General features: G+C 44.5%; 1 protein-coding gene and 1 pseudogene across 1 annotated transcript; one reads left to right on the forward strand and one right to left on the reverse strand.

The window, feature by feature from the left end:
* Positions 1-575: 575 nt before the first annotated feature.
* Positions 576-1,295, reverse strand: LOC128574736 (ras-related protein Rap-1b-like; annotated as a pseudogene).
* A 5,388-nt stretch (positions 1,296-6,683) lies between these two features.
* Positions 6,684-7,322, forward strand: LOC128575053 (ATP synthase F(0) complex subunit C2, mitochondrial). The gene has a single exon (XM_053576302.1). It carries the CDS (start codon positions 6,737-6,739, stop codon positions 7,166-7,168), a length of 432 nt encoding a protein of 143 aa, XP_053432277.1. The 5' UTR covers positions 6,684-6,736; the 3' UTR covers positions 7,169-7,322.
* Positions 7,323-21,478: the final 14,156 nt, after the last annotated feature.

Consider the following 21,478-nt stretch of genomic DNA (forward strand, 5'->3'; position numbering starts at 1 on the left):
ATAGGAGGGTTTTTTTTGTTTTGTTTTGTTTTGTTTGAGACAGAGTCTCATTTTATCACCTTCAGTAGAGTGATGTGGCGTCGCAGCTCACAGCAACCTCCGACTCCTGGTCTTAGGTGATTCTCTTGCCTCAGTGAGTAGCTGGGACTACAGGCACCCACCACAACGCCTAGCTTTTTTGTTGCAGTTTTGGCTGGGGCTAAACCCACCACCCTCAGTATATGGGGCCGTGCCCTCCTCACTGAGCCACAGGTGCCACCCCAGGAGTTTTTATTATGCTAAAATAGTGGCGTTTTGGATTTATGTTATTGTACTCTCTAATACAAAGTATGGAGCATGTTAGAGCATATAGTACACCATTTTTATACATTTATAACATTGGTGGATAAGAATGTCTCTAAGCAGTAATACTGGATGTAGCCTCTGGTTTTACCAGCTGCATACCTAGGACTTACTATATAGAGAAAAATGTCTCATGATACTGGAACATGATCAGAATATGCAAACTAACACAGTAGCTTTCACCCGCCTCTTAAAGGTACCCACAGAAGAGTCCACATAAGATGTTGATGGGTTTAACAAAGTTGGAATGCTGGTGCTGCTGAATTAGGCAACAGTTCTTCAGACGTGGCTGAGAGATACAATATATTTAGTACATTAAAGCAACTGGCATGAAAAAAAACAAAATAAAGCAGCTGGCATGATGACTTACTTCAAGGCACTGGGATTTTTCTATTAATTTGTCACACTGGGTCATCAAAGATCTCATTAACATTTTTTATTTTGAAGCTGCACGGTTGTTAGATCTAAGGATGCACAGTTGTTCCAATTGTCTTGCTGGATTTTGACCTACTTTCTTCCCTACAACAACTCTTTCATCTTCCAAGCCACGCTTATTACCAACCAGAATCAATAGAACATGAGCAGTGTCTCTAACGTGAAGAATTTGTTCTTTGCAATCTTGTGAATCATTACATGGGGGCTGTGGATTTTTATGTCCAAATCTCTCATTGGTGCACATAGTCCTACTCCTGCAGCATCTAAGATGTCAAGTGTACGCTGGAAGGCGTCCACTTCAACCCGCTGTCTATAAGTATCTTCTATCATAGGGTCATATTTTTCAACAAAAATTCCTTGAACAAATTGTATAACCAGAGCAGACTTTCTAGCACTCCCTGAGCCAAGAACAACTAGCTTATACTCACACACGATACAAACTTGTGTAAACCCACGTACTGCTCATGCGGTCACCCTGTCCCACCAGCCGGCATTGACCCATTCTCCGTGTGGGTCATTACTGTGGGTGCCACAGTGTCCCTGCCACCACCACTCAGGCTAGTTGACAGGCCTAACTCTGGGCCTTCACCTTCTACTTGTATATATGGAGACAACTTCCATCCTTAAATGTCATGAAACAAGCCCTGCTAGCATCAGACTTTCTTTCCATGGCTTTTCCGCTCTTTCAGCCTTCATAGAATTGAAGAGCGTTGGGGCCTTGCTCGGAATTAGGCTTTGGCTTATCGCAACGTTGTGGCTGGTTTGTTCTTCTGTCCAGATCATTGACACTTTCTCCATATCAGCAGTAAGACTGTTTTGCTTTCTTATCATTGTGTGTTCTTTGAAATAGCGCTTTTAATTTCTTTCAAGAACTTTTCCTTTGCATTTACGACTTGGATAACTGGTGCAAGAGGCCTAGCTTTTAGCCTGTTCTGAGCTTTCCTCACTAAGCTTAGTCATTTCTAGCTTTTGATTTAAAATGAAAGACATGTGACTCTTCCTTTAACTTGATTGATCACCATTGTAAGGTTCTTTCTTTTTTTTTCTTTTTTTTTTTTGAGACAGAGTCTCACTTTGTTGCCCTTGGTAGAGTGCCATGGTGTCACAGTTCACAGCAACCTCCCAACTCCTGAGCTTAGGTAATTCTCTTGCCTCAGCCTCCCAAGTAACTGAGATTACAGGTACCCACCACAATGCCTGGCTATTTTTCTTTTTTTTTTTTGCTGTTTGGCCGGGGTCAGGTTCGAACCCTCCACCCTCGGTATATGGGACTGGTGCCCTACCCACTGAGCCACAGGCGCTGCCCCCATTGTAAGATTATAATTGGCCTAATTTCAATATTGTTGTATCTGAAGGAATAAAGAGATCCTAGGAAAGGGAGAGAGATGGGAGAATGGCCAGTGGGTGGAGCACTGAGAACACATAACACCATTTATCAATTTAGTTCTCTTTTTACATGGACAAGTTTCTTGGTCTCCCAAAACAATAGCAATAGTAACATGAAAGGTCAGTGATCACTGGTCACCGTAATAGCTATGATAATAATGAAAAAGTTGGAATATTATAAGGATTACCAAATGTAAGCCAGAGACACCAGGTACACCGTCCATTGTGTTGGAAAAATGGCACAGAGAGATATGCTGGCCACAGGGTTGCCTCAAACCTTCAATTTGTAAGAAACACACAGTCTACAAGGTGCAAAAAAGCAAAGCACCATGGAAGGCAGGTTGCCTGTACTACAGTTTGGCCAACAGAAAACATCTGTGAATACAGTTACCATTTACTGACTGCCTGCTACTTGCTATGCCTTGTTGTTACAACCACCATGGAAGATAGTTATTAGCGTTAGGAAAAGACCACTTAGCCTGAAGTTAAGTGACTTGTTCACAGAGTGTAAGTGACAGAGCCAGAATTTATACACCTTTCCAGCCTTCTCCAAAGAGAGATGTTACATTGCCTTTTTTTTTTTTTGTAGAGACAGAGTCTCACTTTACGGCCCTCTGTAGAGTGCCGTGGCATCACACAGCTCACAGCAACCTCCAACTCCTGGGCTTAAGCGATTCTCTTGCCTCAGCCTCCCGAGTAGCTGGGACTACAGGTGCCCACCACAACGCCCGGCTATTCCCCCCCACCCCCACCCCCATTGCAGTTTAACCGGGGCCAGGTTTGAACCCGCCACCCTCGGTATATGGGGCCGGCACCTTACTGACTGAGCCACAGGTGCCGCCCTACATTGCCTTTTTAAATGATTGTTACCATTTATTAAAATCCCAACTATTAAGTCCATTGAGTAACCTCTGGCATCTCCACAATAGTTGCACAACTCACTGAGATCAGTGATTTGCCTGAAAAAGAGGCAGAGTCTCTTTCTAGACATCCTTTTTTGTAAAGGGCTGGATAGAAAATATTTTAGGCTTTGTAGGCCATGAGGTTTCTGTTGCACCTCCTCAGCTTTGCCCTTGTAGCACAAAAGCAGCCACGCATGATACATGAATGAGTGTGGCTGTATCCAAACAAAGTTTTATTTACAAAAACAGGTGGCTCACTGATCACAGTTTGTTGACCTCTGCCTTAGACCAGTGCTTCTCAAGCCATTTGCTGTGCATGTACATCATCTGGCGATCTTGTTAAAATGCAGATTCCAATTTACTAGGTCTAGAGTGGTGCTTAAGAGTCAGAGTTTCTAGCCAGTTTCCAGATGATCTCAATGCTTCTAATTTGTGAACCATTACAGGCTGTAGACCTTTACTGTCCAATAGAGTAGCCCTCCCTATACAAGGCTATTGAACACTTGAAATGTGGCGAGTGCAAACTGAGATGTACTGTAAAACACAAGCTGGATATCAGATCTCAGACGTGGTACCCTAAAGTATGAAAGTATTGATTACATGTTAAAATGGCAATTAAATAATTCCACTTGTTTTTATTTTTCTAATATACCTATTAGAAAATTTAAAATCACATACACATCATACATTTGTGCTTTGGATTATATATCTATCGGACAGTGTTGCTCTAGACCATACCCACCTTTAAAAGGTGAGCTAAAACCAAGACTTACCAGTAAGAGAGAAAATGCCTCAAGAAATTGAGAACATTGGATTGACATTGGAAGTGTCCTGGAATTTAACCAAGACTTTCATCCAGGTAGGTCTTAGATGTGTGGATCTTAGCTATGACATGTGTTTATTTGTTATTTAGAGCTAAGCAAAGGGCTACCTTTGTAAAGGGTTCTGTTAGCCAGGATCATATCAAAAGCTCCAATTTCTGGAATTTATAAAATGAAAAAAGCAAATACAGGGCAGATTGTTTTTCTTTGCAGAAGTTAAATTGATGGCTGAGTGTGGTGGCTCACACCTGTAATCCTAGCACTCTGGGAGGCCAAAACAGAAAATTTGCTTGAGGCCTGAAGTGTGAAACCAGCCTGAGCTAGAGTGAGACCCCCATCTCTACAAAAAAACAGAAAAGTCAGCTGGAATACCCCTCTAACCAGCTGCTTGGGAGGCTGAGGCTGGAGGATCACTTGAACCCAGAAGTTTGAGGTTGCCGTGAGCTTTGATAACACCACTACACTCTAGCCAGGGTGACAGAGAGAGAGTCTGTCTCAAAAAAAAAAAAAAAAAAGTAGAGTTTTATTTAACATGTTATTTGAATGGACAGTAACACATCTTGTCAAATTCTAAGGGCAAATCAACGGCCACCTATACTTATTAAACTTGGCATATAATGTTATTCAACCCCGAGTCTAATTTGATCACCCTCAACACACACACACACACACACACACACACACACACACATATACATAACCCACCACCACTCCCCTGTTGTCTGGATGTGATGCTGTATCAGAACATGGCATCTGGAATGACTCTCCAAATATCTACCCATTCTGATCAGTTTGGAAGACAAATTTTCCTGCCACATTTACCCCTCAGAGCCACTTCTGATTTCTTCTCTTTTATAAACAGTGTGTGCCTTTAAAGCTAAGATTTCATTTTTGTTAATCCTTTCTTTCAAGGATCTCATATTTCTCAGCTGGAGATTCTTTTAAACAAACATTTCTTGTTTTGATCTGAGCAACTCATTCTGATCTTTCAAAGGGAGTTGTGAAAGTCTGGGCTCTCATGATTGAGACAAAGATTAAGAATTTATGATCAGCATAATATAAATGGGGTAATTTTGTGTGTGTCTAATGTACATATGAGAATAAGCTATTTTTTTAAATTAGAATTTCTTAGTTCTGTCTTCTTAGAATTCACTTGCTGACTCATTATGAACTTCGAACAAATCACTCAATTCTGCTAATACCTCTTTAAAACTATGCTGCCTGGGGCGGCACCTGTGGCTCAGTCAGTAAGGCGCCGGCCCCATATACCGAGGGTGGCCGGTTCAAACCCAGCCCCGGCCAAACTGCAACCAAAAAATAGCCGGGCGTTGTGGCGGGCGCCTGTAGTCCCAGCTGCTTGGGAGGCTGAGGCAAGAGAATCGCTTAAGCCCAGGAGTTGGAGGTTGCTGTGAGCTGTGTGAGGCCACGACACTCTACCAAGGGCCATAAAGTGAGACTCTGTCTCTACAAAAAAAAAAAAAAAAAGAAAAAACTATGCTGCCTGCCTACATAATGCCTGCAAACATGAATGACTCAGTGCTTCTCAAAAGTGTGGTCTGTGGAGTCTTTCATAGAGCCCCAGAATCTTCTGGAGAATTTGTTAAAATGGAAAATCTTGGACCTCACCGTATTTACTGAATCAGAATCTTTAAGTTTGTTAGCATTACATAAGAATCTGATATTAGGCCAATTTTTCTTTCCATGTGGTCATTAGAAAAACATGAGCCATAATTTTTTTTTTTTTGCAGTTTTTGGCTGGGGCCAGTTTGAACCTGCCACCTCTGGTATATGGGGCCAGCGCCCTACTTCTTTGAGCCACAGGCACCGCCTACCATAATTTATTTATTTGAAAAGGTATCTAGAACATTTAACACATACCAGAGGCTGGGGATTCAGCAATGAACAAGCCAAAAAATGGTATTTGCCTTTATGGAGCTTACATTCTAAAAGGATGAGACGGACAAAAAATAAGAACAGTAGGGCTTGGAGCCCGTAGCTCAGTGTGTAGGACGCCAGCCACATACACCTGAGCTCGCGGGTTCGAATCCAGCCCGGGCCCGCCAAACAACAATGACGGCTGCAACCAAAAAAAATAGCCAAGCGTTGTGGCTGGTGCCTGTAGTCCCAGCTACTTGGGAGGCTGAGGCAAAGGAATCGCTTAAGCCTAGGAGTTGGAGGTTTCTGTGAGCTAAGATGCCATGGCACTCTACCTAGGGTGACAGCTTGAAGCTCTGCCTCAAAATAAAAAAGAGTCCATGGCAAGTTGGGTCAAGTTGGATGGGAACAGATAATTGACTGTTGGTGGGGTGGGAGAGAGGAATGTTCAAAGCCCAACTAGAATAGATTAAAGAGAGTGGGAGATGTGGAAGTGGAGACAAAGAACTTCGGAAAAATTTCAAGAAGTTTTACCACATAAGGAAGCAAAACGTCCTAATTCTGCCATAACTAGAGTCTTGGGGTTAAAAGCGGGTTTTCTTTCATCATTTTTTTTTTCAAGAGTGTCTCATTTTGTCACCCTTGGTAGAGTGCTGTGGCATCATAGCTCACAGCAACCTCAAACTCCTAAGCTTAAGTGATTTTCTTGCCTCAGCCTCCCAAGTAGCTGGGACTACAGGTGTCCGCCACAAGGTCTGGCTGTTTTTAGAGACAAAGTCTCACTCTGGTTCAGGCTGGTCTCCAACCTGAGAGCTCAGGCAATCCACCCACCTCGGCCTCCCAAGTGCTGGGATTACAGGCGTGAACCACTCTACCCGGCCCTACTTTCGCAATTTTTATTCAAAAAAATTCAGGAGCTCTCTGTCTTCTCTGCACTGGGAGCAGCTTTCCTGCCAAAGCCCCCCACCCCCGAAAATGTACGCCTGCTCAAAGTTCATCTCCACCCCCTCCTTGGTCAAGAGCACCTCTCAGCTGCTGAGCCGACCACTGTCTGTGGTTGTGCTGAAACGACCAGAGACATGGACACGAACAGATGAGAACCTCAGCATCTTGGCAGCCTCACGTTCCCTGGCCTCACTTGTCCCTAGCCGCAGCTTCCAAACCAGTGCTGTTTCAAGGGACATTGACACAGCAGCCAAGTTCATCGGGGCCGGGGCTGCCACAGTTGGTGTGGCTGGCTCTGGGGCTGGGATTGGAACTGTGTTCGGGAGCCTCATCATTGGTTATGCCAGGAACCCTTCTCTGAAGCAACAGCTCTTCTCCTACGCCATTCTGGGCTTTGCCCTCTCGGAGGCCATGGGGCTCTTTTGCCTGATGGTGGCCTTTCTCATCCTCTTCGCCATGTGAAGGAGCTGTCTCCACCTCCCATGGTTCTTTCTCCCGTTCTCCTCTGCCCTGTGTATTCCTTTCCCATACCTCCCCAGGCAGCCTGGGGAAAGTGGTTGGCTCAGGGTTTGACAGAGGAAAGGTAAATAAATACTGTATTAATAAGAAAAAAAAATTCAGAAGTAGAATAGAACAAATCCCCATATACCCTTTACCCACTGTGGTTAGCTGAATAATGGCCCCACCGGATGTCCAGGCCAGAGTCCACAGAACCCATGAATATGTCACACAGCAACATAATGGGACTTTGTGGTCATGATTAAATTAAGGATCTTGGTGTCTGGGTGTGGTGGCTCACGCCTATAATTCTAGCACACAGGTGGGTGGATTGCCTGAGTTCAGGAGTCTGAGACCAGCCTGAGCAAGGGCAAGACCTTGTCTCCAAAAATAGCTAGGCATTGTGGCAAGTGCCTGTAGTTCCAGCTACTCAGGAGGTTGAAGCAAGAGGATTACTTCAGCCCAGGAGTTTGAGGTTACTGTGAGCTATGATGCCACAGCACTCTACCAAGGGCAAGGGTGACAAAGTAAGACTCTGCCCAAAAGAAGGAAGGGAGGGAGGAGGGAGAGGAAAAGGAAGAGAGAGAGAAAAGTGGAAGGACAGAGGGAGGGAAAGAAAGAAAGGAAGGAAAAGAAAGGAAGGGAAGGCAAGGGAGGAAGAAGAGAGAGAGAGAGAAAAAGAAAAGAAAACAGAAAAGAGAAAAGAAAAGAAAAAAAAAGATCTTGGGAAGGAGAGATTGTCCTGAGTTATCCACATGGATCCAGTGTGATCACAAGGGTCCTTATGAGAGGGATTCAGGGGGTTCAGAGTCAATCAGGGGAAGTGACAATGGAAGCAAGACGTTGGAGTGACACGCTTAAGGGACCAAGAGCAGTGGCCTCTAGATCCTAAAAAAAGACAAGGAAAAGGATTCTCTCCTGAAGCCTGGAAGCAGAGAGAAATACCCAGGCAGTGGGAAAATCCAGGGAGTATTCAAGAAAGAAAAAGTGATTAGCTATCTCAGTCAAAAAAGTGCTGGGGAGGCCAGGTTGGTGGCTCATGCCTATAATCCTAACACTGTGGGAGGGTGAGGCAAGAGGATCACTTGAGCCCAAGAATTTGAGATTGCTGTGAGCTATGATGCCACGGCACTCTACCCAGGGTGACAGAGAGAGACTTGGTCTCAAAAAAAAAAGAGAGAGAGAGAAAATCAGGACACCCTCATGGAAACCCAGAGAGGGGGTGTTCTGATATGGTGGGGGGCCCTTGGCTCTACCTCCTGCTGCAGAGAGGGCAGAGAAGGCAGACAGACTGGCAGTCTGATGTGGGGGTGAGGAGCCGGGCAGAGGAGGAGCTGCCAGAAGGAAGCTGTTTTAATATTGGAGAGACTGCGACATGACACTTGTTCACAGGTGCAAAGAACAAGCCAGCAGAATGAAGACAGTTCTGGACACCAGGGCTCCAGGCTGCATCAGTGTGGTGGCCGCCCAGCTCCACAGTCGTTCAAGTGGAACAAGAGGAAGCCAAGTGCCAGGTGAATGGAGGCAGCCAGGTGTAGCTCTGCAGGCAGGCTTGTGCTGGAGCCTGAATCCTGGATCCCAGGAGAAACAGCCAAAGGCTTTGGGCCTCTGCAGCTTGAGAGGCCTCAGGGGAGGTGGGCAGTGTTTTCAGAAGGGCTTTCCCAGGGCAGAGAGAACAGGTATGGGTTTTGGATCCAGGACTAAGTAGAAAGAGACAGGGTGGATTCAGCAGCAGAAGGCATATTCTAAAGTCACGGCTATCAGGAGGGGTAGCACGTTCCTAGTCTTCAGAAGTGTACAAACAGAGGCTGGTGATTGTTCGGCAGGGTTGGCACATAGACGATCCAAACCTCAGGTTGGGGTTGGATTCTGTGACCTTTAAGGTCCCTTCCAGGCGTGGAAATCTATAATGCTTATCAAGTTTCCCTGGTCATCTCAAAGGATTTTGTGAAATGATCAAAAAGACTATTTTTTTATTTCTTTTTTTTTTTGAGATAAGAGTCTCGCTTTGTTGTCCTCGGTAGAGTGTCATGGCGTCATAGTTCACAGCAACCTCCAACTCTTGGGCTCAAGTGATCCTCTTGCCTCAGCCTCCTGAGTAGCTGGGATTATAGGTGCCTGTCACAACACCTGGCTATTTTTAGAGACGAGGTCTCACTCACTGTTGCTAAGGATGATCTCAAACTCCTGAACTCGAAAAATCCACCCAACTCAGTCTCCCAGAATGCTAGGGTTACAGGTGTGAGACCCAGCGCCCAGCATTCATTTCTTTTTAAATTATGACATTAGCATTAACTCCTGAGGTTAGGGGTAGAAAGGGATAGTGCACATTCATCCACAAAATAATACACCTGGGCAGGAGTGGTGGTTCATGCTATAATGACAACACTTTGGGAGGCTGAGGTGGGCGGATTGCTTGAGGTTAGGAGCTTGAGACCAGCCTGGGCAACCTCGAGAGAACCGTTTTCTACAAAAAAAAAATTTTTTTTAATTAGCTGGGTGTGGTGGCATGCACCTGTAGTCCTAGTTACTTGGGAGGTAGAGGCAGGAGGAATACAGGCCCATTATTTCTTCTTATAATCTGGGAGACTGAGACAGGGTGAGTTCAAAGCTCCAGTGAGTTATGATTGCACTACTGCACTCTACCCTGGGTAACAGACTCCATGTCTAGAGGAAAAAAAAAAAACAGCACATCTAGCAAGTATCGTAGCTCTTTTTTTTTTTTTGAGACAGAGTCTCCCTCTGTCACCCTGGATAGAGTGGCCACGATGGCGTAATTCACAGCAACCTCAAACTCTTGCCTGAGTAGCTGGGACTACAGGCACAACGCCCAGATAGATTTTTTTTTTTTTTAAGAGGCGGAGTCTTGCTCTTGCTCAGGCTGGTCTCAAATTCCTGAGCACAAGCAATCCACCTGCCTAGGATTACAGGCGTGAGCCACAGCCCCGGCCTAGTACTGTAGCTTGTTACTTATTTGGAAATCATTGACTAGTGTTTGGATCAGTGGTGCTCAGAAGTTCCCAAAGGTCACTTGAAGAGCCTATTTAAAAAAAACAAACAGAAAACCTCCACCCTTCCATTTTGACTCTGGAGAGCTGTAGTAGGGCCCAGGAGTAGGCATTTTAAATAAGCAGTATACTCCACCTGGGAATCCGGTGCGACAGATTCCAGGACTCCTCTTTGATTAACTGGGTAAAGATGACGGAATGAGGATAACAACATTCCTCCAAATAAAGTGCACTATAAATTGCAATGCGCTTTGCAGATGGGCTCAGCAGAGTGGAGCGTGTGCCGGAAAAGGCTGGGGGCAGGTGTAAAACCCCAGACTGACTCTCAGGCCCAGGTATTTTCCCCTGGCACTGAGCAGGAAAATGGAGGATTTTGCAGGCCTCAATTGCATTTATTCCTATCACTCCTACCGGGGGTGAATAGGAGTCACTGCCTCAGTCTCCTGGACTGTAAAAAAAAAATAACGGGCCTATATTCTCAACCCATAAGGGAGAATAAATCGGGCAGCGCCTGTGGCTCAGTCGGTAAGGCGCCGGCCCCATATACCGAGGGTGGCGGGTTCAAACCCGGCCCCAGCCAAACTGCAACCAAAAAATAGCCGGGCGTTGTGGCAGGCGCCTGTAGTCCCAGCTGCTTGGGAGGCTGAGGCAAGAGAATCGCTTAAGCCCAGGAGTTGGAGGTTGCTGTGAGCTGTGTGATGCCACGGCACTCTACCGAGGGCCATAAAGTGAGACTGTCTCTACAAAAAAAAAAAAAAAGGGAGAATAAATCTGCAAAGTGTGGATCATCAGGACCAAGTGGGGCTGGATAACTCTGAAGAAAGCGGCTGGGGACTAAATATTTGAAAGCCTAATCCCCAGTGTAATGGTAGTTGGAAGCTGGACCTTGGGGAGGTAGTTAGGGTGAAACAGGTGGTCCCTCTCCCTCTGCCTGTCCCTCTCTGCTCCTATGAAAGGCCATGTAACCATGAAGGGGCCTTCATCGAGACACTACCCATGCTGGCAGCCCCATCTCAGAATCCCAGTCTCAGAACTGTGAGAAAAAAGTCTATCAATTAAGCCACTGAGTCTGTGATATTCTGTTATAGCAGCCTGAACGAAGACAAATGATCTCCTTCTGTTTCTTCAAAGAACTCAGAAATCAGTCACAATGGAATAATGGAGGCCAGATTTGCCATCCTGACTGTCAAAAAACTGGGCAGAATGTAGAAGCAACAGTTTTTTTGTGTTTTTTTTTGGTTTTGTGGTTTGTGAGGCAAAGTCTCACTCTGTTGCCCTGGGTAGAGTGCCATGGCATCATCACAGCTCACAGCAACCTCAAACCCTTGGGCTCAAGTGATCTTCTTGCCTCAGCTTCCCAAGTAGGTAGGACTATAGGCACCCTCCACTATCCCCAGCTAGTTTTTCTATTTTTAGTAGAGATGGGGTCTGCTCTTGCTCAGGCTGGCATTGAATTCCCGAGCTCAAGAGATCCTCCTGCCTCAGATTCCAGAGTGCTAGGATTACAGGCGTAAGCCACTGCAGAGTCCAGGAGAGCCTGAGGCAACCGTTCCTAGATACTGTTAGTAACAAAGATCAGTGGTCCCCAAACAAATGAGGTGAACCCTATGCTTACTCCAGCTAACTGCCTGGAAAGAGCATGGGCAGAGCCCAGCAGAATCCCTGACCTGAGAAGATGAAGCTTGGAGTTTGGGGAAAGCAGGGTAGGTAGAGTTCATGAGAAAAAATACTGGAGAGATGTGGGCGGTGCCTGTGGCTCAAAGGAGTAGGGCACTGGCCCCATATGCCAGAGGTGGTGGGTTCAAACCCGGCCCCAGACAAAAAATGCAAAATAAATAATACCGGAGAGGAGAAATTTGTGCAGAGAAACCCTAGAGGTGTGTAGGGTTACCCTTTTGGAAGAGAACACTTAACAGAGTGCTGAGCAGCACGTGCATGGGAGGAAATACCCGGGCCAGGGAAAGAATCACTGCAAAGAATTACAGGAGCCTGATGTTAACGGCCCCAACGGGCTGAGAACATTTCCTGTTCCTACCAGTCAGACTGGAAACCTCATTATCCATGGGGTATTGAGTATGGCATTCAGAAGAGCCTGGCCTCAGTAGTGGAGAATAATTAATCCTAGGTAATAATTAGCCTAAACACAGCTCTGTTCCCACCCAATAAATCTTAAAAGCAAGACCTGGAAGGATCAAACTGTTCCAAGCAGCTTGACGACACTCGCCGAACAAAGCTCACAAGTATTTATAGGAAATCAAAAACATCTAGCACCTCACAAATTAAAAATTAAAATGCCTAGCATCCAATAAAAAATTATGCAACATGGTCTAGAAATACACCCTCAATTTACAATCAATTGATTTTTGACAAAGGTTCCAAGAAAATTGTGAAAAGAGTAGTCTTTTCAACAAACGGTACTGGACAGCTGGATATCCACATACAAAAGAATAAAGTTAGACCCTTTCCTAATAGTATAAGGTGTCCCAAAAGTAGACCCTAGAGTCACCATACATAGGGAAAAATGGGAAATTTTAGCTAAATGTACCTTTGTTTACAAAATATTCATTATAAAATTTTACAAAATATTTACAAAATAGGGTGGCACCTATAGCTCAGTGGGTAGGGTGCCAGCCACATATGCTGAAGCTGGAGGGTTCAAACCTGGCCTGGGCCAGCTAAAACAACAACGACAACTGCAACAACAACAAAAAATATATAGCTGGGTGTTGTGGCGGGCGCCTGTAGTCCCAGCTACTTGGGAGGCTGAATCAAGAGAATCGCTTAAGTCCAAGAGTTGGAGGTTGCTGTGAACTGTGATGCCACGGCACTCTACCCAGGGTGACAGCTTAAGACTCTGTCTCAAAAAAATATATATTTACAAAATAGTCTCTACATGTTAGCCACATCTTTGTGAAATTTTTTTTTTTTTTTTTTTTTTTTGGCCGGGGCTGGGTTTGAACCCGCCACCTCCGCCATATGGGACCAGCGCCCTACTCCTTGAGCCACAGGCGCCGCCCTTTGTGAAATTTTTTAAAGCAGTGTTTAGTCATGGTGGAAAACAGTATGTCTCAGAAGGATAAGCATATTTACTATGTGACCCAGCAGCCTTACTCCTAGAGAAATTAAAATGTAGATCTACACAAAAATGTGTACACAAATGTTCATTCATAATAGTCATGAACTGATGAACAGATAAACAAAATGTGCTATGCCCACACAATGGACGATTATCCAGCAATGAGAAAGAATGACGTATTGATACGGGCTACATGCATGAGCCTTAAAAACGCTATGCACATGAAAGAGCCAGTCACAAAAGACCACATACTGTATGGCTCCACTGATGCGAAATATCCAGAATAGGGTGGCGCCTGTGGCTCAGTTGGTAAGGCGCCGGCCCCATATACCGAGGGTGGCGGGTTCAAACCCAGCCCCAGCTGAACTGCAAACCAAAAAATAGCTGGGCGTTGTGGCCGGCGCCTGAAGTCCCAGCTACTCGGGAGGCTGAGGCAAGAGAATCGCTTCAGCCCAGGCGTTGGAGGTTGCTGTGAGCTGTGTGATGCCATGGCACTCTACCGAGGGTGATAAAGTGAGACTCTGTCTCTACAAAAAAAAAAAAAAAAGAAATATCCAGAATAGCAAATCTGTAGAGAAAAAGTAGTTGCCTAGGGGTGGGGAGCTGGGGAGTAACTACTAATGGGTACAGGGTTTCTTGGGGGGGTGTGTGATAAAAAGTTTCATTTGTTGGGCGGCTCCTGTAGCTCAGTGAGTAGGGCGCCGGCCCCATATGCCGAGGGTGGCGGGTTCAAACCCAGCCCCGGCCAAACTGCAACCAAAAAAAAATAGCCGGGCGTTGTGGCGGGCGCCTGTAGTCCCAGCTGCTTGGGAGGCTGAGGCAAGAGAATCGCGTAAGCCCAAGAGTTAGAGGTTGCTGTGAGCCGTGTGACGCCACGGTACTCTACCCGAGGGTGGTACAGTGAGACTCTGTCTCTACAAAAAAAAAAAAAAAAAAAGTTTCATTTGTTTTATTTATTTGTTTAGAGAGGGTTCTAGATCTGTCATCCAGGCTGCAACCTTGACCTTCTGTGCTCCACCTATCCTCCTGCCTCAGCCTCCCAAGTAACTGGAACTACAGGCACATACCACCACACTTGGCTGAAAATGTCTTAAAAGTGATTATGATGATGGTTGCACCACTGTGTGAATACATTAAAAACATTTACTGGGACCAGGCGCAGTGGCTCACACCTGTAATCCTAGTACTCTGGGAGGCTGAGGCAGATGGATTGCCTGAGCTCACAGGTTCGAGACCAGCCTGAGCCAGAGCAAGACCCCGTCTCTAAAAAATAACTGGGCACTATGGCAGGTACCTATAGTCCCAGCTACTTGGGAGGCTGAGGCAAGAGAATCACTTGAGCCCAAGAGTTTGAGGTTGCTGTGAGAAGTCATGCCATGGCACTCTCCCGAGGGAGACAAAGTGAGACTCTGTCTCAAAAAAACAAAACAAAACAAAACTGAATTTACATTCTATATGTTAATTAACTATTTTAGAGACAGTCTCACTCTGCTATCTAGGCCAGAGTGCAGTGGTGTGATCGTAGTGCACTGAAGCCTTGAACTCCTGGGCTTATGTGATGCTTCTGCCTCGGCCATCCAAGTAGCTAGGACTACAGGCATACAACACCATGCCAGCTAATTTTTTAGTTTTTTTAAAAGGTAGGGTCCTGCTATGTTGTCCAGGCTGGTCTCAAGCTCCTGGCCTCAAGGAGTCCTACTGTCTCAGCCTCCCAAAGTGCTGAGATTATCTAGGGGTCCTCAAACTTTTTAAACAGGGGGCCAGTTCACTGTCCCTCAGACTGTTGGAGGGCCGGACTATAGTTTAAAAAAAAAAAACTATGAACAAATTCCTATGCACACTGCACATATCTTATTTTGAAGTAAAAAACCAAAACAGGAACAAATACAATCACACTGCCGCATGTGGCCCGCGGGCTGTAGTTTGAGGATCCCTATCTCCTGACCACCACACCTGACCTGAATTGTATATTTTAAATGGGTGAATTGATTGCCATGATGGTGTACCAATAATCCCCAGCAACTGGGGAGGCTAAGGCAGGAGTATTGCTTGAGCCCAGGAGTTGGAGGCTGCAGTAAGCTATTATCATGCCGTTGCACTTCAACTTTGGCAACAGAATGAGACCCTATGTCTAAAATAAATAAGTAAAAAGCTTTAAAAAACGGGTGAATTGTACAGTTTGTAAATTATACCTCCATAAAGTAGTTATACATATATTAAAGTAAAATTGCTAGGCATTAAAAGAAGCAAGAAATATATAAAACACAATAAGGAGAAAAATCAATCTACCTCATCAACCTAGAACTGATGACAGATATTAGAATCTGCAGAGAGAGAGACATTAAAAGTCATAATTGTGTTTTGTATGTTAAGTAGAGGCATGGAGGATTAAAAAAGACCCAAATCACATTCCTACGGATGAAAACACCACTATCAAAGGTGAAAAATGCACTGGTGGGATTTAGTGGTAGATTAAATACTGCGCAAGAAAAAATGAGTGATTCCGAAGACATAGTAACAGAAACTATCCAAAGCAAAATACAGAGAGGAAGAAGAATTTTAAAGCATAACCGGTGAACTACAGGACAGCTTCTGGAAGCCTAACCACATGTATATAACTGGGAATTCAGAAAGACAAGAGAGAAAAGGGGGGACAGAAAGTATATTTAAATAAATAGTGGTCAAAAATTTTGCAGGTTTGCTCATGCCTGTAATCCCAGCACTTTGGCAGGCTGAGGCAGGAAGATTGCTTGAGGCCAAGAGTTCAAGACCAGTCTGTGCAACCCCATCTGTACAAAAAATAGAAAAATTATCTAGGCATAGCAGTGCATCCTGTAGTCCCAGTTACTTGGGTGGTTGAGGAAGGAGGATTGCTTGAGCTCAGGAGTCCGCGGTTGCAGTTAGCTATGATGACTCCATTGCACTCTTCCTGGAGTGATAGACAAGATCTTATCTCAAAAAAAATTTTTTTTATTTTTGCAGCTTTGATGAAAACAAATCCAAGAAGCTCAATGTACCTGAGCACGGTGGCTTATGCCTATAATTCTAACACTCTGGGAGGCCGAGGCAGGTAGATTGCTTGAGCTCAGGAGTTTAACCTGAGTAAAACTCCATCTCTACTAAAGATAGAAAAGCTAGCAGGTTATGGTGGTACACACCTGTAGTCCCAGCCACCTGGGAGCCTGAGGCAAGAGTTTGAGGTTTCTGTGAGCTGTGATGGTACCATGGCACTGTGCCCCAGACACAGAGTAAGATTCTGTCTCGAGAAAAAAAAAAGCAGCTCAATGAACCCTAAGCACAGGAAACGGTGAAGAAAACTGCACCAAGTTATTCATCATAATCAAATTGTTCAAAATCTTAGAAGCAGCCAAAGAAATAAGACACCTTATATATAAAAGAGCAAAGAACAGATTTCTTCGTTTTTTCCCCAGAGTCAAATTTATTTATTTATTTATTTTATTAAATCATAGCTATGTACATTAATGCAATCCTGGGGTACAAGGTGCTGGTTTTATATACAATTTGAAATGTTTTCATCAAACTGGTTAACATAGCCTTTTCACGGCATTTTCTTAGTTATTGTGTTAAGACATTTACATTCTACACCAGAACAGTAGATTTCTTATCAGACACAACGCAAACTGTGGGGAAACCTCTTTAAATTTATACTAACAGACCTGCTCTACAAGCGAAGTTCAAGGAAGTTCTTCAGGCACAAGGAGAATGATACCAGATGGAAATATGGATCTACACACAAAATAATAAGGAACACTGGGGATAATAACTACGTGGCGGAATAGGTAATATCTGTTTCTAACATTTGAATCTGTTTCAAGATATTTGGCTGTTTAAACAAGAATAGCAGCAATGTCTTATAAAATGTATGACAGCTGCGCCGAGGTCAGGTAGGGAGAAATGGAGGTATACTATTATTAGTTTCTTTTTTCTTTTTTTTGAGACAGAGCCTCAAGCTGTTGCCCTGGGTAGAGTGCTGTGGCATCACAGCTCACAGCGCCAATTCCTGGGCTCAAGCGATTCTCCTGCCTCTGCCTCTGCCTCCCAAGTAGCTGGGACTACAGGCGCCCACCACAACGCCCGGCTATTTTTTTGGTTGCAGCCGTCGTTGTTTGGCGGGCCCGGGCTGGATTCGAACCTGCCAGCTCAGGTGTACGTGGCTGGTGCCTTAGCCGCTTGAGCCACGGGCACCGAGCCTAGTTTCTTATACTATATGTGAAATGGTATATCTCATGAGGATAGACTGTGACAAATTAAAGATTGCTACTATAAACCCTAAAGCAACCACTAAAAACAGAACTTTTGTTTGTAAGAGGATAAGCAAAGGAGATAAAATGAAATCATAAAACATATTTAAGTAATCCAAAAGAAATCATGAAAAAGAGGGAAAAGGGGGCGGCGCCTGTGGCTCAGTCGGTAGGGCGCCGGCCCCATATACCGAGGGTGGTGGGTTCAAACCCGGCCCCGGCCAAACTGCAACCAAAAAATAGCCGGGCGTTGTGGCAGGTGCCTGTAGTCCCAGCTACTGGGGAGGCTGAGGCAAGAGAATCGCTTAAGCCCAGGAGTTGGAGGTTGCTGTGAGCTGTGTGAGGCCACGGCACTCTACCGAGGGCCATAAAGTGAGACTATCTCTACAAAAAAAAAAGAAAAAGAGGGAAAAGGGAACAAAGAACAGATGGTAAATAGCAAGATAATTTAAACCATGTCAATAATCACATTAAAATGTAGGTAAATGGCCTAAATATCCCAATTAAAAAGCAGAGAGGGCTTGGCACCTGTGGCTCAAGCGGCTAAGGCGTCAGCCACATACACTGAGCTGGCGGGTTTGAATCCAGCCCAAGCCCGTCAAACAACGACAGCTGCAACCAAAAAATAGCTGGGCATTGCGGTGGGCACCTATAGTCCCAGCTACTTGGGAGGCAGAGGCAGGAGAATCACTTGAGCCCAAGAATTGGAGGTTGCTGTGACCTGTGATGCGACGGCACTCTACCCAGGGGGACAGCTTGAGGCTCTGTCTCAAAAAAATAAAAATAAAAAGCAGAGGAGATTGCAAGATTCAATTAAAAAGCAAAACCCAGGGCGATGCAAAGGGGTAGGGCGCCGACCCCATAAGCCAGAGCTGAAGGGTTCAAACCCAGCCTCAGCCAAAAACTGCCAAAAAAAAAGAAAGCAAAACCCAACAATATGCTGACTAGAGCATAATTAAATATAAATATAATTACATATAATGAATTTAAATATAAAGACACAAAAAGGCTAAAAGCAAAAGGATGAAAAATACACGGGGTTCTGACATTTCGGTTCATGTGTTTGCCGCTGCACTTACGTTGGCAGCGCTGTACAAACAGCTCAGTAAGGGTGGGTAACCTTGGTACTCGTGTTCATGTCAGCATGTAGCAGTGTCTTGCCATGTAGCGTTCCTTATTATTGTTGTATGTTTTTGTGTGCTATTGCAAGAATGTTGGAGCTTGAATTAGAACAATGAATAAACATTAAATTTCTTGCTAAACTTGGAAAGAGTGGAAGTGAAATCAGGAACTTGTTAGTCCACGTCTATAGGGATAACGGCATGAAGAAAGTGGCAGTGTACAAATGCATTAAACATTTTTCTGAAGGGAGAGAAAGTGTCACTGATTTAGAGAGGTTAGGGTGGCCAGTAATGAGCAGAACTGACGAAAACATTGCAAAAAAGTCATCAAATTGCACAACATTGCAAAAATTCATCAAATTGTACAACACTGCAAAAATTCATCGAATTGTGCATCAAAATCATTGGCTGACTGTGAGAAGTGTAGTGGACCAAGTAAACATTGATAGAGAAATAGGATAATCTTAACTGAACATCTTGGCATGAGAAAGCTATGTGCAAAAATGGAGCTCACTGATGAACCAAAGTGAAGGAGAGTCAAAGTCTGCCAAGACCATTTGGAGGGGCAAGCTGAGGTTTGGGGCCATGTTAACACAGGGGCAAAGTGCAGAGTGGAAGTCAGTCAGATCTCCACCACGGAAAAAGTTCCATCAGTCCAAATCAAGAGTCAAAACCATGTTGCTAGCCTTTTGTGGTATCATTATTCCATTTGAGCAAGTGTTCATTATGAGTTTGTACCAACTAGACAAATAGTTAACCAAGTTTACTATTTGGAAGTACCAAAAAAGGTGCATGAAAAAGTTAGACAAAAACCACCTGACCTTTTTGCCAACAACTCATGGCTTTTGCATCACAACAATGCACCAGCTCACATGGCGCTGTGAGGCAGTTTCTAGCCAGTCAACAAATAACTGCTTTGGAAGACCCCCCCCCCCCCCCCGCTCACCTGATCTCACCTCCAAGTGGCTTTTTTCTTTACCCAAAGATAAAGGAAATATTGAAAGGAAGACATTTTGATGACACTCAGGACATCATAGCCAATACAACAACAGCTCTGATGGCCATTCCAGAAACAGAGTTCCAAAATTGCTTTGAAGGGTGGACTGGGTGCTGGCTTTGGTGTGTAGCTTCCCAAGGAAAGTACTTCAAAGGTGACCGTAATGACATTCAGCAATGAGGGAGGTAGCGCTTTTTCTAGGATGAGTTCGTGAACTTAATTGTCAGGCCTCATATACCATGCTGACATTAATCAAAAGAAACCTGGTGTAGCTAAATTTTAATTCTTTTTTTTTTTGCAGTTTTTGGCCGGGGCTGGGTTTGAACCTGCCACCTCTAGCATATGGTGCTGGCGCCCTTCTCTTTGAGCCACAGGTGCCGCCCCTGGTGTAGCTAAATTAATATCAGACAAATAAATTTCAGAGCAAAGTATACTACAGTAGCTCCTCATTATCTGTAGTTTCACTTTCCAAGGTTTCAGTTACCTGTGGTCAGCTGAGGTCTGAGAATATTACTTCTTTACTCTTCTGCATGAGGGCCATTAGTGAGTAAAGTAAGGGTTCCTTGAATACAAGCCCTGCAACCCAATCACAGTCAATCTGATGACTGAGACAGCTGCCCAGTAACTAACAGCAATCCAGGCAGGATGGAATAGGACAGCACAAGATTTCATCACACTGGTCAGAATGGGAACAATTTAAAACTTATGAATTATTTACTTCTGGAGTTTTCCATTTACTTCCCAAAGCCTACGTTAATCACCTCACTTTAGATCATCACATAGGCACTTTATCATCTCACATGACAAGGAGAAGGATGAGGGTTTTTTTGTTTTTTTTCCTTTTTTTTTTTTGAAACAGTCTCACTATGTTGCTCTTGGTAGAGTGTTGTAACGTCACAGCTCACAGCAACCTCCAACTCTTGGGCTTAAGCGATTCTCTTGCCTCAGCCTCCCGAGTAACTGGGACTACGGGTGCCCGCCACAACACCTGGCTATTTTTTGTTGCGGTTGTCATTTTTGGTTAGCTGGCCCAGGCCATGTTCGAACCCGGCACCTTTGGTGTATGTGGCTGACGCCGTAACCAGTGTGCTATGGGCACTGAGCCGAAGGATGAGTTTAATAAGATGTTTTGAGAGAGAGGCCACATTCACACAACTTTCATTACACTATTGTTATAATTGTCCTATTTTGTTTTTAATTTTAATTTTTTTTTGAGATGGAGTCTCACTCTCTTGCTCTGGGTAGAGTGCCGTAGTGTTCCATAGCTCACAGCAACCTCAAACTCCTGGGCTAAATCAATCCTCCTGCCTCAGCCTCCCAAGTAGCTAGGACTACAGGTGCTGCCACTACTAGTGGATATTTTTTTTTTAGAAACAGGGTCTTGCTCTTGCTCAGGCTGGTTTCAAACTCCTGAGCTTAAGCAATCCACCCGCCTCAGCCTCCCAGAGTGCTAGGACAAAAGGCGTGAGCCACCACGCCCAGCTCCTATTTTGTTTTCAGTTGTTATTCTTTTACGGCACCTAATTTATAAACTAAATTTGATCATAGGTATATGTGTATGTATAGAAAACAATATAACATATGTAGGATTCATTGCTATCCGTGGTTTCTGGCATCTACTGGGGGTCTTGGAACATTCCCTGTGGATAAGGAGAGACTACTGTGCCAAAGATAAAGAAGATAAACTCATAACAATAAATCAGTCAATCAAGACAATGTAAAAATCCTAAATGAGTACGCACTTAATAACAGCTTCAAAATCCATGAAGGAAAAACTGATAAACCTGCAAGGAAAAATAGACAAATCCAT

The sequence above is a fragment of the Nycticebus coucang genome, chromosome 22 (assembly GCF_027406575.1).
Source record: "Nycticebus coucang isolate mNycCou1 chromosome 22, mNycCou1.pri, whole genome shotgun sequence".
NCBI classification, from domain to species: domain Eukaryota; kingdom Metazoa; phylum Chordata; class Mammalia; order Primates; family Lorisidae; genus Nycticebus; species Nycticebus coucang.

Excerpts from the sequence above, each read along its gene's own strand:
- LOC128575053 (XM_053576302.1), top strand. The coding sequence starts at position 6,737 with ATGTACGCCTGCTCAAAGTTCATCTCCACCCCCTCCTTGGTCAAGAGC.